Below are 14729 nucleotides of genomic sequence, written 5' to 3'. Positions count from 1 at the left end.
TTTGTGTTCTTCGTTTCGACGCCCGGTCGCGTGCGAAAGGTTTTCTGTTCTAACGCGTTTACGGTAACGAAAACACGTTGTTCTACGAGACCGAAGGAGGCGGCACGGTGGTGAGCCGGTTCCCTTCTACCGTGAGCTCAGCAATGCGCCGCATCGTTCTGTGGAAGCGGGTAAAGTTTTAATTGTCACTCGGTGCCAAATTAATGTCACTTAGAAGCAGCTTGACCCACATGTCTACCGCCGTGTTAAATGGCGCACGGGTCACACACGTGTCACATGTCGCCGTGATTTGAGGTGAGTGCAGCAGTTGCAGGAAGTCATTAGTGTGTGTAATAAAATGCTTTAAATGTTGTAGATCAATAAATGCCTCGCCGCCGGTTATTGCTCGGCCATCTGGCGCCCCCCGCTGGTCTGATGTGGAACTGTGTTTGTGCCTTAAGGACGTATTATTACACCAAAAGGAAATGTATTGTATTGTAAATGTTTATTTAAGTAATAGAACAAAAGTATTAGCATCCAAATATACCTAAAGGAGACTGAAATATAAATAATACTCATTACGCAGAATAGTATACTTTTATAAAGAAATGGATTTTAGTGCAATAATCTGCAAACTAATTGTTGCTGGTTTTAGTTGCTGCTATTTACTGTTAATTAGTTCGAATTTACCCAAGACTGATAAAATATCTTAACACATCATCTTTGTATTGCATCGTAATTATTTTTGTTTTTAATATGATTCATTATTTTTAAAAGTCGCCAAAGTTATCCAATAAATGTAGTGAGGTAAAAAGTACAGATTCAACCCCGGATTGTTGAACAGTTTAAGTATAAAGTAGTAATAAAGTATGTAAATAAAATAAAAAACACAACTTAAGTACAATATGAGTAAATGTTACTTTCCTCGCCTGTTTTTCACAGTAATAATCACGCCAAATTTCATGCAAGACTCAAATCAAAAGAAAGCGGCAACAATCAGGCCATTTATTACATTTATTGTGTCATAGTTTTTGGTTCACTTGAGACTTCTCGGTCTCCCTCCTGTCGAGCAGATCATTCTTCTTTCTTGACCTCCTGAAAGAAAAGTAACAAAGAATGAAACAAGTAGTTTAGTAGCACTGTAGTATTTTCTCTCATTTACATTTTTTCAGATCGAAATCATAGAATCCTACTGAAAGGTTCACTGGGCTGCTACAAAAAAATCTACAAAAAACCTATTCTCAACAACAGCACCTCAACTTTATACCCAAGTTGCAGGACTTGCATGTGCCCATGCAGCAACGACAAGAAAGGGAGACCTGTATGCCAACAACAACCATCAGATACGCTACATACCAAGTCGTCAAGGACCCGACATGCCTGGTCTGTCCTGACATGTCCAACAGGGAGGATTAGAAGTGGGGTTGCCAACCGCCCCGTATTACCCGGGACATCCCGAATTATGGGCAATTTTGATTTGTCCCGGCCGGGACAGCTCCAGTCCCGATTACCAATCACAGCCTGCTAAGTCAATGACGCGCGAAAAACTCCCGGTTGTTGTTTCGTCCACTCGACGTACGTACCTCAAAGTGCTCCCAGCCTCTGATCTCATCATAGAGCGCTTCGCCGGGACAGGAAGTGGCCACCACCTGCCTGTGGCCCTGCAGGACGAAGTCGGCGACCAGTCTGCCGCCGTGGACGGCGCAGGCCGCCAGCTGATCCCTCACCAGCCCCATGGAGTGCTGGGAGGGCAGCCTGGTGGCGTAGTCCCCGATGAAGGAAACCCCGTAGCCCACCGAGTTGTGTCCCAGGGTGTGGGCCCCTCGCAGGAGCCACCCCCGGCCCTCGTAGATGTACCCATCGGAGCCTGCCACGAAGCTTTCGAGGGAACACGGAGGACAAATTTAGGCGGCTGTGAGTCGAGGGCACGGCTTTAACACGACTTTAATGACCCGAGGCTGTACCTGTAGCCGATGTCGTCCCAGCCCCTGTCCTCCTGGTGGAAGCGCTGCATGGAGCGCATGTCCGCGGCGCACTGCTGGAAGGTCAGGCAGGGCTGGTCCGGCGAGTGGGTGTGGTGGATGTACATGGAGGAGAGAGGAAGAGACAGGTTGGTGGGGGCTCCTCTGTACGGCTCTGCGCCCCACATGCAGCGGGGAATGATGGGCGGGCAATCTGAAAAAAGGGTGGAGAATGGGAGGCCGGTTATAGCGTGTGCAAGTATGATGGGAACATTTGACACTTCTTCAACGCTTCTTCTCACTCACCGATGTACTTGTGGACAAACTCTTTCATTCCCTTCTTCACCAGAGCCGCCAGCTGCTTCTTCTCCCTCACCTCCATCTTCGCGCGCCCAGCCAGCCTCCGCCGCAGCTCCGCCGCTTTCACCACCTCTCTGACCAGCACCGGGGGGGCGGCGAGCCCCCGGAAGTTCTCCCTCCGGCGGCGGGCGATGAGGCGCGGGGCGGCGTCCAGCCCTCTGCTGTCCAGCGGGCGGCAGTAGTACTCCGTCAGCAGGCCGCTGAGCGCGGGGGGGCGCTCGGCGGAGACCTGCAGCCCCAGAACGGCGCCGTCCATGGCTCCGTTGACCCGGGCGGCGGTGAGCGCGGAGGGGGCCCCCAGGAGGGTGAAGACCTGAGGGGAGGCGACGCTGTCCCAGCAGCCGTCGGGTCCCAGGAGAGGAGAGGCGTCCAGGTCTTTGGCCAGGGTGAGCTGGTAGAGGCCCCGCACGCGGCCCGCCTTCCTGGCAACGAAACCGGCTTCGATGCCCAGGAGGAGGGGCGCCAGGGCGACCGTGGTGCCGTCGGGCGTCAGGACGACGCCTTCCTCCGTAGCGTGCTCCGTCACCCTGTGACGCAGGGCCCTGCCGAGGTAACGGGAGAGGCCCGCGTCCCATTCGCCGGCGGCAGGGTCGGCGTTGCCGAGGAAGTGCCGGACGAGCGCGTCATCGAGGCCGCCGGCGCCCCGCAGCCTCCTCAACACGCTCAATGGGCCTGACCCAGGGTCATCGTCCTCCACCCGCCTCACTGCCTCGATGAAGTCATCCATATGCATGGAGGACGTAGCTGTGGACAAGGGCGGAAAACACGTCTGCTCAGACCTACAAGCTGACACATGGAGGGTTTCAGCTAACCGCCTGAAATCCTCGACAGAGGCAAAATATGCGAGGGTGAAAGTGGAGAAGCAGGCCAGCAATGGTGAAGAGTGTGAGCTGAAGGTGTTTTTCTGACAAAACAGGAGGAAAAACATGAATAAATGAATGTCGCCACATTCAGTTACCTTCTGCATACGTGCTGCTGAGCAACACCACAAACAGGACCAGGGCGGCTCTCCAGCAGGCTTTGTCCATCCTGAGGCGTGAACGGCTCCAAATGTCTGCTCTCCTTTGTTGCCCCTTGTTATTTATACAAGTTCACGTGTGCGACAAGCCGGCGGTTATGCAACTGTTGACTTACTGCAGATACGCCTGCCTTCAGCCCATCGGCAGCGTGGGAATCTGGCACCTGCGGTCAGTCAGGGTTTTTTTTTTTTTTCGCTCACAGTGTTCCATCCGATGTGTCGGACACTTTGCAGAAACTCACAAGTTCCGTAATAGATCACAGTCTGCGTGGTCATCTGTGAATTAATACAGCAACGGCTGCTGTACCAATGAGCAGCAGTCCTCTGTGAGGCAATAAGCACGCATGACCTTCTGGGAAACACGAACTGAGGAAGTCCCACAACATGTATACCAGACACAAATAAATCAGAATTGCTGATTATTGCATTGTCGATTTTTTTTCTCTTAATAATGCAGCGATGAAGCAGTGGCCATTTGATGAAAAGAACAGGAAGTTGTTGCATTTGAAGGTGAAACTATAGAGTACATTGTGGAAAAGGGTCAAAGATATAAATGTGTAATTCATGTAATCTGTCACAGTAAATAATTTTACTGATAGAAAGATAAAGTGATGTTCACAGCAGGACTAAAATGACTTGTCAGTCATGACATTAAACTGTTTGCTGGAACAGCCACAACACCTGCCATGATAATGTACAGACAATGGGGCTCCGATAGCCGGCATTGGTGTGAAGTCTCAGATCTGTCCGATTTATTCAGAGCCAAACTGCACGTTGGGTACAACTCGAAGACACAAGTGACGCTTTTGATGCATCCATCAGGAGTCACGTTTTGTATGTGACAACTGTTGGTTGCATCAGTTTATTAGATGGAGGAGCATCATCATTATCCAGCTTGCACAGTAGAAAAAAAATAATCGTTTATATTAATAGAAAATGACATGACAATATTTTCTATATTAGAGTGACCTTGACAGTAAATGTGGTCTTTGCCGATGCAGTGGCGCTCCAGTACACTGGGAGGCGCAGTGCAATGTCAATCTGGTCGCATTAAGAAACCCACGAAGAAGAAAAAGAGGCAGGAAGACGCTGTACAGTCGTTCGTCTGTTCGGCAACACGGTTTGTGTACCTTTTTTTATAATAAACACGGTTGTGTTTATAACAAGTTATCTGTTCCATGTTTGACTTCTCAAAACGTGTAACTGATGTGTCCTCTGCTGGAGGACACGCGAGTGGAGCTAGCATGTTTAACGTTAGGTAGCTAACAGCTAACTGCTACGTTGTTGGTGATTAGCTGTTTGTTAGCGAGGCTTAAGCTGCACATCAGTGGATCAAAGTGGGAAGTTCACACCGCGCGAGTTAAAAAAAGAAGAAGTTTAAATCATTTGTACTTGTGGCGGTGGAAGAATTCTCTCTCTTTCTAGCTAATGGCTGAAACTCAGGGTGTGATGTGTGATTGTTGCAGTTTATTCATAGAAAATTAATTGATTTGCGTCATCTGCAACCCTGGTACACACATGGTAAATTTCCCTAGCCCGATTCAGTTTAGGGGCTCTGCAAAAAGACAACTAGTAGTCAGAACTGCATCTGTGATATCTGTAATTGGTTTTCCAAGCTGATGGATGTATGAGTTTCAAGCCAAAACTGACTGCTTGTATTCAGAATGTCTATAATCTATGGAGGGAGGATTGATAGCATCATTACATCAGGACCTCTGGTTGAGTCTTTATCATTGGTCTTACTGTGACTTTTATTGTGCCGATACATGTTAAGGTGCAGAAAAGATTTGCTAGATATAATTTTTAAAAGCATAAACATTGCTCAACAGAGAAGGGCTTTGCTCATGTCTAAAGTCCACATGTAAGCAGTTCTTCCATTTTACTGACTACACAAACTAGTCATGAATGACCTGCGTACGTGTGTCCGTAGATACCAACCTGCTCAGTGGACCACCTTCAAACCACCGACAGAAAATGGACACGCGGTTCACTCGAGGCAAATCCAACATCCTGGAGCGACCCCTCACCCGACCCAAGACCGAGGTGAGCGTGAGCGCGTTCGCCCTCCTGTACTCCGAGATGGTGCAGTACTGTCAGAGCCGCGTGTACTCGGTGTCGGAGCTGCAGACGCGCCTGGCCGACATGGGCCAGAGCGTCGGCGCCAGCCTGCTGGACGTGCTGGTGCTGAGGGAGAAGAACGGCAAGAGGGAGACCAAAGTGCTCAACATGCTGCTCTTTATCAAGGTGAGCGGGCGGGGAACACCTGCTGATGGTTTCAGAGTCAGGTCCCTTTTACACTAACCGTCTTTTCCCCCCTCTTTTAGGTCAATGTCTGGAAGTCTCTGTTTGGGAAGGAGGCTGACAAACTGGAGCAAGCCAACGATGACGACAAGACGTATTACATCATAGAGAAGGAGCCCCTCATCAATGCGTACATTTCCGTGCCCAAGGAGAACAGCAGCTTGAACTGCGCCGCCTTCACGGCGGGCGTCGTGGAGGCCATCCTCACACACAGCGGCTTCCCCGCCAAGGTCACCGCCCACTGGCACAAGGGCACCACGCTGATGATCAAGTTCAACGAGTCCGTCATAGCCAGGGACAAGGCCCTGGATGGCAGATGAGGAAGACTGGAGAAAGCCAAGGGGGTGGGGGGGGGCGGGGGCATGTTGATTGATATCAACCAGCTCCGGGCTAGTATTTGTTCCTGACTTTGATTGTGGGCACTTGTGAGACAGCAGGGACCTTATGGATGGACGACGGCACCATGCGGAGCCGCAGCTCACCAAGAAAATACAAAGCTAGTTGGTTCGATCCGCCACCTTTTTCTTGTTTGTTGATCATCTCGCCCCTGCTGTACTTCTTCATAAAAGTGATTTCAGTTAAAGTGTTTGATACATAGAATACGTTTTTACAACACGCATGATTAATATAAATGAAATTATTGGATTATACTGTGAGCACATCATACATTTTAATAATGTCCCCTTGCGACATTGTGATGGCTCTTTAACACTTTATATCAATTTAAGAATGAATCGACTAAATTCTCAACAGATTATTTGAGTCGTAGTAGTCTTGATCCATCGCTTCAGAACCAACTAAATGGAGACCAAATAATTAGAGCATCCCTGGTTCATAAAATGATAAAACTTGGTTGGTTTGTAACAAGTTGTTTCATTGCAGTTTAACAGATGTGTTTTGTCTCTAATGTATATTTATAACCAGGCGTTCGCATTAACAATACTGAGATCGTGTGTGTGTCTACAGATTTATTATTAACAAAGGGGAGTTTACATTCTTACTCTAAATACGAAGCGTTCATATTTCATGAGCCAGCCTCTGCATCTTGACAAATTAAAAAAATATGTCTAGTCGACTAAATAAGTGAATTTCTATGGGATTACATTGCTGAGACTGTTATTCTTGGCACCATGACAACAGCATTAAACCGTTTTGATCTGCAGGTTGGGAAACTACAGAAAATATAACCAGTCAACCCCATAAATAAAATTTGAGGAACTCAAACTAATCCATGAGAGAACTTGTGGTTTCTGGGGAGTAGGAGGGGGGTCAGCACTTTTGCATTTAGCTGAACAAGGGGCTAAAATACATTAGCCAGTAACCGCAACGTTGGATTCTCTGCTGCATGACGTCCTCTTGGTGTCCTCCCACTTCCTGTCTGTCTCTATGATGTCCTGGAAACAAAGCGCATTATGTATGTCCCCAGAATGTGAGCGGAATAGATTGACACCGCTGTTCAATCTCTTCACTCTGCAACATAGAAATGAGTGTTTCCCAAAATGTCAAAGCAATCCTGCTTATTACTGACGTGTGATCGTCCGTTAACCGTGAAGAGAACTGTGTCCGAGTTTGTGGTCATTGGCGCACAAAAACATATTACATAATATATGAAAAATATGATATAATGAACGTATATTGACATATGCGCATGGAGAGTTTGACAGGATGACACTAGAGCACGTCGTGTGTTTTTTTTTGTTTTTTTGTTAACCGGGCAGCCCATTCTCCAGGCTGCGGCAGCGCTGACGTCAGTCACGTGGGATGAGTCACGTGGTCACCAGGAAGCTGCGGTCTGTTTACCTTAAGTGTCATCCAAAAACCCTGCGACCAAGAGCCCCCCCACCCCCTTTCATCCGCGCGATGAGTCCCGACACGCCGGCCTCCTCCACGAACCCGCTCGCTGGCTGACATCCGATGTCCTCCTCCACCTTCCCCGTGTGAGCCACACCACCATGGCGTCTTCGAGCTACACCTGCATCCACGACGGGGCCACAGGTCTGTCTGCCCACCTTCCCTGTCCCTGTCCCGTTCCCTGTCCCTGTCCTTCGCTCCTTCGTGTTTCCTGCCCATACATGTAGTGCTGCAACACGCTCACGTGTTCGATTGCCCCCACGGCGCAGGGAACGTTTCACGTGGACGTTAAATAGATCCTCCGCCGTAGGTCTCTTCACCCAGCGAAGGGTGTCACGGACACAAGTGAGTCCACCGGGTTGGTGAAATCGTCTTGTGGACGGATCATGTGTAGTCCAGTAAACAGAAGGGCTTCACGCTTCCCATAATGTCCTAATAATTCCACATTAAAAAAACAAAGACGTATTGATCATCAATGTAGTGTATTTTCTACCCAGCTTTAAAATAAATAGAAAATGGAATGAACTGACGCTTTGCAGGGTGTGTTATGGAGCTACGTTCATACCACGAAGTGAACGTGCCCCCTTTCAATGTCTCATTGATCGTGATCTGTGTTTCCCAGAGAAGGACAGGCTCCTCTCCTCCGTGGCCAACTACGGGAGCCCTCGTCCCAATGCCCCGGTGGGCTCTGAGGCCCCTCGCAAGCAGCAGCAGCAGCAGCAGCAGGAGGAGGAGGAGGAGGTGCTGAGGAGGAAGCTTAAATACTTCTTCATGAGCCCTTGTGACAAGTATCACGCCAAAGGACGCAAGCCTTTCAAACTGGGCCTGCAGCTGCTCAAGATCGTCATCGTGACCGTGCAGGTGGATCCACATTTGTGCTGTTTGGATTGGGCCATAATAACTTTAGTCAGTACGCTCAGGTTGAGAAGGTGTCCGTTTGGGTTCTTGGTCTCTTTGTGTCCTAGTTGGTGCTGTTCGGGCTGAGCAACCAGATGGTGGTGACGTTCAAAGAGGAGAACACGGCTACGTTCAAGCACCTTTTCCTTGAGGGCTACGAGGACGGCGCCCCGCAGGCCGTCCACACGCGGGACGAGGTGTACAGCCGCGTCCACTTCGCCATAAAGCAGGTGACCATTTCAATGGGGTGTGACAATCAGGGTACTGCCTTTTTAAAGAAAGAAGAAAAAAAAAGGAAGTAAATTCAAAATAGGTTAGCCATGCAGCGACACGCTTTGATTTACACCACATACACCCCCCCCCCCCCCACAGAAGAGTTTGTGCTGCTGAAACTTCCACAACGAGATGGCTCATTTGTCTGTAACTGCATGATGCTTCTGGATTGGCGCGGTCGTATTCAAGAACGGACCCGGCAGTTGAAATTGAGCGTTTTTGAGTTGCTGTATATTTTTGGATTCATCTGAATTCCCAAGGACATTTAAATAAAGCAACTGGCTTTGTAAATCAGAAAAAAAACCCAGTGAAATATTAGATCTCAAGCGTTTGGCAGCACCTCAGCGCTCTGAGGCCCACAGTGATTTACAATACAATACTAACCTGCTGATGTTCACAACATCATTCCAGCTGGTTAGCATAGCAATATACACTAACTACACCAAATACCAAATACAGATTGTTTTAATAAATGAAAAGATTAGACCAATGTTCTTAGACTCAGACCCTGAAACATGAGTCACTTTGACAGGTTCCACCTGGTTGGACTGCCATGATTATGCGCCCCCCCCGGGATTTGTTCTTGGGTTACGACAGAATTTACGCACATCCAAGAGCACTCTTACACGCATTGGAGAGAGCTGACATGTTGGCGCAAAATAAGTAGTTGTGTTTTCGTCCGTTAGGTACATTTTTTTTTAATTATTATTTTTAAGTTTGTTTTAATAAATTCACACTGCACTTACACGTCTGCTCATTTATAAAGCACGTTGAATTGCCATGGTGTATGAACCTGTGGGGGGGGGGGTCTGTCCAGTTAAGGCCCCGACGCGCTAGTCCAGCTCCGATGGTTCTGGCCCAGCCTTCACCCCCCCCCTCCAGTGGCCAGCATCTGTCCTCTGTGTTCTGATTTCAGATCAAACCACTTCTTTTTTATACAGCATTCCATGCATTAGTGTTATTCACCGCTTTGTGGCCACTGCTGACGCTACTAACTGTGATGTTGCGTTTTGCGCTTACTTCCTGCAGCAATATCTCCGCTTGAGAAATACTGATGTTTTTTTATTTCTTTGAGTCGACGCTAAATAGGAGCAACGGGGCACAAGCCTTCAATTCACGACATTTTGAGATTCATCATTCTGAGACCGCGTCTGCAAACTATGCCGCTGGAAGGAAGGAACTTTCTTAAGAACAAATAAGACTTAACTTGGGGAGATATTGGTGAATGAGGCCCATTGTCTACACAGAAGAAGTTCCCTGTATGGGCCTAGAAGCTTAATCATTTTTAATATGGGTGAAACAGCCTTTTAATAGTAGCGGGGAACCTGTGATTCAGATGTGATACCCTCGTAGTGAATGAATTGTCTGCCTCTCCTTCCCCCCCCCCCCCCCCCCCTTCAGTACATGGCACTACCTCAGATGTCGTTGGGGCAGTATGCGTACGTGTTGGGCGTCGGCGTAGACGGGAGTGCGCTCTCCCTCTGCCAGAGGTACTACAGGCGGGGCACCATCGACCCCGTCAACGACACCTTTGACATCGACCCCCATGTAGACACGGGTACGTACGTGACATCTCAGCTGTGTGTCCGTGAGGTTTCCCTGCCCCGGTGCCCGCCTCTCAAAGGGGAGACATGGTTGCTGTCGCAAAGCCCTTTTTCCCCACATACTTGTATTTCGTGTCCCTGCCTTGAGAAAGGAGTTGTTTGCATACAGCTGCTGATTTGGCAGAGATGGCTTTTGGCAAGGCGCGATAATAGTTGTGGAGAAAATACAGGGGGGGCCATCCCGTATTTTTAATGCTGCGAGGATGTGTGTTTTCCGTGCGTCGCATGATTAGGAAAATGCCGTTTTTGGAATTCCTCATGTGGTGTTCGTGTAGTTCCTCTAAAGCTATTTTCTGGCTCTCTTTTTTTTTTTTTTTTTTTTCCAGAATGTATTGGACTGAATCCACTGACTTCCAGTCTGGCTCCAGCAAACAGTGACTACAAGAATTTCACTCTCCAGTTTTACAAGTCAGATGATTTTATGATGATGATGATGATGATTTTTTTTTTTTTTGTAACAGTAGAAATTAAAAAGGTGGTGTTAAATTGTTAAACTTGTGTCCTGTCTCTGTGCAGGCTGATCAACGTCACCATTGACTTTCAGCTGAAGGCCATCAACATTCAGACGATTATAAACAATGAAATCCCCGACTGCTACACTTTTGCGATCACGGTGCGCTGACTTGTCCATTATTTCTGTTTAAAATAAGCGCCCGCAGGCGTAGCAAAGCACACGTGCGGCTGTAGCCGTGGATTTGCACGTGGCGCTGGAAGCGTTCCCCCTTTTTGCTGCTCATGCTGGTTCTCGTTTGCCATCAGATCGTCATGGATAACCGGGCGCACAGCGGCAAAGTGAAGATCAGTCTGCAGAACCAGGCCTCCATACAGGAGTGCAAAGACCCCAACGTGTCCGGACACGGTGAGCAGGCGCTCGCCTCTCTCTCTCCTGTTTTATCTGTCGGGGTTTTTTTTTTGGGTCCCTCTAATCGGGCCTCGATCTTCTGATAGCCGACAGCTACGCCCGGGAGTTCCTGGACGTGCTGGTGGCGTTCGTCTGCCTGCTGTCCCTGCTGCTGTGCGGCCGCTCCATCCTCAGAGGAATCGTCCTGCAACATGTGAGAAATCCCACCAGGCAGTCGTGTCTGTGAAAAGGCTCCATTGACCAAAGTTAAACCCTAGATGGGTAGATAGGCACCATTTGCTTTTGTTTGGTATTTCAATAATTGAACCATGAGAGTAACATTCAGATCTACCAAATACCATTTAAATACGCTGGTAGAAGCGGTTTTGTTAATGTGGATTTATATCTTGGTAGCCGTAACCATTTTTTATAGTGAAAATGTCTTTATTTTGATTCTGGTGAAAGTGTATAAACCGTGTAGTTCATATATGACAGCGTGTTGTTGTTCTATTGCAGAAAAACTTCAAAAGGTACATAACACAAATTCATCCCCTACATTTTGTGGTCCAATTAAACGCAACATGACCCCCCCCCCCCCAGGAGTACGTGCAGTTCTTCAAACGCGGCCTGGGGCGCAGCGTGAGCTGGGGGGAGCGCATGGAGTTCATCAACGGCTGGTACATCCTGCTCATCGTCAGCGACATGTTCACCATCATCGGCAGCTTCATCAAAATCGAGATCGAGTCCAAGGTAATGTGAGGAAATGTAAAAAAAAAAAAAAAAAAAGGTCAACGTTGTCTCTGGTTTCACCGGTAACACACAACGGGGCCTGTTGCCGTGCAGAATTTGTCGTCGTACGACATGTGCGGGATCCTGCTGGGAACCTCCACTCTGCTGGTGTGGGTGGGAGTCATCCGCTACCTCAGCTTCTTTCAGAAATACAATGTAGGTGAAATAAACTCACACACACACACAAATTAAGCTCCCCCCCCCCCCCCATTGTTCCTGAGGAAGGGTTAATCCGTCTCGCTCGCCCTCTCCGCGTCTGACAGATCCTGATCGTGACCCTCAGAGCGGCGTTTCCCAACGTGATCCGCTTCTGCTGCTGCGCCGCCGCCATCTACATGGGGTACTGCTTCTGTGGCTGGATCGTGCTGGGGCCGTATCACACCAAGGTACAGCAGGCCGAGGGGGCAGCGGCCATCAAATGCCCTCCAGCCCGCATCGCCTTTGCAGCTGTGTGTAACTAATGAGAAACACCGACCTTCGTTAGACGTGAATCATGACAACGTTGAGCGGATGAATTGGGGTTTTTTTGCTCTTTGTAGGGAGGTCTGGCTGAAAGAGAGACACAAAGCAGCTAATAAATCAAACTTCACGTATGCACCAGATTTACAAGTTTATAAAAATATATAAAAATGTTAAGTCCTCGTGCTCACCCTGCGTCTGTACACAGTTCCGCTCCCTCTCCACGGTGTCGGAGTGCCTGTTTTCCCTGATCAACGGGGACGACATGTTCGTGACGTTCCACGAGATGGAGAAGAGCGGCGCTCTGGTGTGGATCTTCAGCCAGGTCTACCTTTACACCTTCATCTCCCTCTTCATCTACATGGTGCTGTCCCTCTTCATCGCGCTCATCACCGGCGCCTACGACACCATCATGGTACGCCTTCGTTGGGGCCTTTTTTTCTTCTTCTTCTTCTTCTAATTAACCCGTCGGTGCTGAGATCCGTGTGTGGCAAACGTTCACCTTTACTTGGTCCTCCCGCAGGCTCAGACGCAGGAGACGGTGCGAGTCAGCGATCTGCACGAGTTCATCGCCGAGTGCACGGACACGCCCAGCTCCGGCAAGTTCCGCGGGCCAGAGGGGTCGCCGTGCTCCTTCCTCTGCTGCTGCAACTGGTGAGGAGGCCGAGGAGGACGCACAGAGGGAGCAAGCGGTGTATGACTGTGTGTGTGTGTGTGTGTGTGTCACTATATTCCCCTTCTCCACAAACCGCCAGCCCTGGACCACGTCGTCCTCGATTTGAAATGTGCATTGGGATTGGTGCCCCATTACCTGCTTGGGCTCTTTGCACTGTCTGAATAATTCAGTGTCTCTTTCTGACATGTCAGCTTGTTGAGGCTTTGATGACCAGCAGCTGCATAATGCCAGTAAATGTAGTCATCACTGTAGACTGGACATCTAAGTCCGATGGCTCTCCATTTTCTCTTGACTGGATGCTCTTTTTAGTGTCCACATGGCTGCTTAGCTTGGCCCTCCAGGATTTTTATTGTTTTGCCTCTCGATTATGTAAATGTATTTCCTCTGACTGAATATAGTAGAGGTGCAATGGACTCAAGAGGGACCATTAAGTTAGAATTGGCTCGTCTAACGTTTTCACTCCTGCTCCAATCCCCGTCTGCATTCTTTTTGTACAAGAAAGGACGAGCCCTGCAGCCACGCGGTTACTCATGAACGTGTACGGAGGGTTTCTGCTGTGACTAATGCGCCGCGAGACGCAGCTTTCCTGCTGTCTGGCCCGCAGTGTGCCGCGCTGCACGACTTGTATGGAGTGTCCGGTCCCCCTTCCAGTGTCCCCTGGGCGTCCGAGTCATGTACGACAGTCAACGGCGAATATTTTAGGAGCCAAGTTTGAATGAGATAAAAATGTAATTCAGCATGTTAAGAGAGTTGAAGCTATTCGTAGACGTGTCGTGGCGTCGTTGAGTTTTTAACCACTGTTAGCTAGGTAGCTAGGTAAATTAGCTATATCGACGCACAAATGGAGCGTTATTTGCTCTGAGAGTTGTTGGTATGTTGTACAATGTGTGTGAAATGTGACTCGTTGTAACTGCCGTTTGGACGTCCTGGTCCAAAACACACTAGCGCCTTAATTTCATTGAGACACGTCACTTAGGCCCCTTTTTAGATGTGCACTCTTTCATGTTTCATATTTCCCAGTTTTATGAACAAATCCAAGACTTCTCTTTTTAAACTGACAAACGTCCCGTGCTGGTCCCCCCCCCCCCCCCCCCCCCCCCCGCCCACCCCTCGATGGAGGCGCCACTTTGCCTCCATCGATCGGTTTCAACGCGACCGCTTTGCTGTTGGCACCAGCTTGGGTCCAAGGGGTTCCAGTTTGAAGGCTCTCAGCCAAATTTTATAAAAGATGTATGAATTTTAAACCTGTTTTATGATACTTGATGTTAATTATTAGCCGTTGTCACAGCCGTTAGCTTAAAACACTCTTGGATACGGCGCAGTCATTGAATCTTCTTCAGGTGTCTGGTCCGTTTAAACCAGCTGGTTTATTAAATCAATTAAAGTAGCTGTAAATAAGTTATAATATAGTGTAAACACACAAAATAACGTAAATCCCTCTAGAGATAGCATGTTTGGCTACTATGCTAAGCTAGTTTGAGCAAGTGCGCTGGAAGGCAGTCACTGCAGTTTGTTCTTTGCCTTCCTGCTGTACTTTTATTTATGTTGTTGTTTCTTGTGAAGTTACACAAGTGTACGAACATTTTATGTAAAGATGAAAAAGTCGGATTCCAGTTTTGCCGTTCTATACAAACATCTGATTCAGCCTCATAGGGTATTACGTACGTATTTGATAGAATGTGTGATTGCACTGATATAGACGGCGTGTTGGAGAGGACTG

At 48.4% G+C, this 14729-nt stretch overlaps 3 protein-coding genes across 3 annotated transcripts; 2 read left to right on the top strand and 1 right to left on the bottom strand.

Moving 5' to 3' along the window:
• Positions 1-970: 970 nt before the first annotated feature.
• pglyrp6 (peptidoglycan recognition protein 6) lies at positions 971-3365 on the bottom strand. The gene is made up of 5 exons (XM_037477021.2): positions 3259-3365; positions 2247-3044; positions 1944-2154; positions 1563-1857; positions 971-1074 (listed from the first exon to the last, which is right to left on the bottom strand). Exons 1-5 carry the CDS (start codon positions 3326-3328, stop codon positions 1054-1056), a joined length of 1395 nt encoding a protein of 464 aa, XP_037332918.2. The 5' UTR covers positions 3329-3365; the 3' UTR covers positions 971-1053.
• Positions 3366-4079: 714 nt separating this feature from the next.
• On the top strand, positions 4080-5969 carry trappc5 (trafficking protein particle complex subunit 5). The gene is made up of 3 exons (XM_037477022.2): positions 4080-4438; positions 5249-5562; positions 5643-5969. Exons 2-3 carry the CDS (start codon positions 5293-5295, stop codon positions 5937-5939), a joined length of 567 nt encoding a protein of 188 aa, XP_037332919.1. The 5' UTR covers positions 4080-4438; positions 5249-5292; the 3' UTR covers positions 5940-5969.
• Positions 5970-7360: 1391 nt separating this feature from the next.
• Positions 7361-14729, top strand: mcoln1b (mucolipin TRP cation channel 1b). Its single transcript, XM_037477020.2, has 13 exons — positions 7361-7614; positions 8093-8331; positions 8436-8597; positions 10042-10198; positions 10571-10652; positions 10761-10857; positions 11004-11103; positions 11193-11299; positions 11686-11835; positions 11929-12030; positions 12138-12260; positions 12542-12748; positions 12857-14729. The coding sequence occupies exons 1-13, from the start codon at positions 7572-7574 to the stop codon at positions 12989-12991; spliced, it is 1704 nt and encodes a 567-aa protein (XP_037332917.2). The 5' UTR covers positions 7361-7571; the 3' UTR covers positions 12992-14729.

Source organism: Pungitius pungitius, chromosome 12 (assembly GCF_949316345.1).
Source record: "Pungitius pungitius chromosome 12, fPunPun2.1, whole genome shotgun sequence".
NCBI lineage: Eukaryota > Metazoa > Chordata > Actinopteri > Perciformes > Gasterosteidae > Pungitius > Pungitius pungitius.
This window is presented reverse-complemented; position numbering and strand designations above follow the sequence as displayed.

Bases quoted from the DNA above. Each gene is read 5' to 3' on its own strand.
- mcoln1b (XM_037477020.2), top strand. From the start codon at position 7,572: ATGGCGTCTTCGAGCTACACCTGCATCCACGACGGGGCCACAG. The intron at 10,199-10,570 runs GTACGTACGTGA...TTTTTTTTCCAG, and splicing joins CGACCCCCATGTAGACACGG to AATGTATTGGACTGAATCCA. The intron at 12,261-12,541 runs GTACAGCAGGCC...GTCTGTACACAG, and splicing joins TGGGGCCGTATCACACCAAG to TTCCGCTCCCTCTCCACGGT.
- pglyrp6 (XM_037477021.2), bottom strand. From the start codon at position 3,328: ATGGACAAAGCCTGCTGGAGAGCCGCCCTGGTCCTGTTTGTGGTGTTG. The intron at 3,045-3,258 runs GTAACTGAATGT...CCTTGTCCACAG, and splicing joins CAGCAGCACGTATGCAGAAG to CTACGTCCTCCATGCATATG. The intron at 1,858-1,943 runs GTACAGCCTCGG...TTCCCTCGAAAG, and splicing joins TGGGACGACATCGGCTACAG to CTTCGTGGCAGGCTCCGATG.
- trappc5 (XM_037477022.2), top strand. From the start codon at position 5,293: ATGGACACGCGGTTCACTCGAGGCAAATCCAACATCCTGGAGCGACCC. The intron at 5,563-5,642 runs GTGAGCGGGCGG...CCCCTCTTTTAG, and splicing joins ACATGCTGCTCTTTATCAAG to GTCAATGTCTGGAAGTCTCT.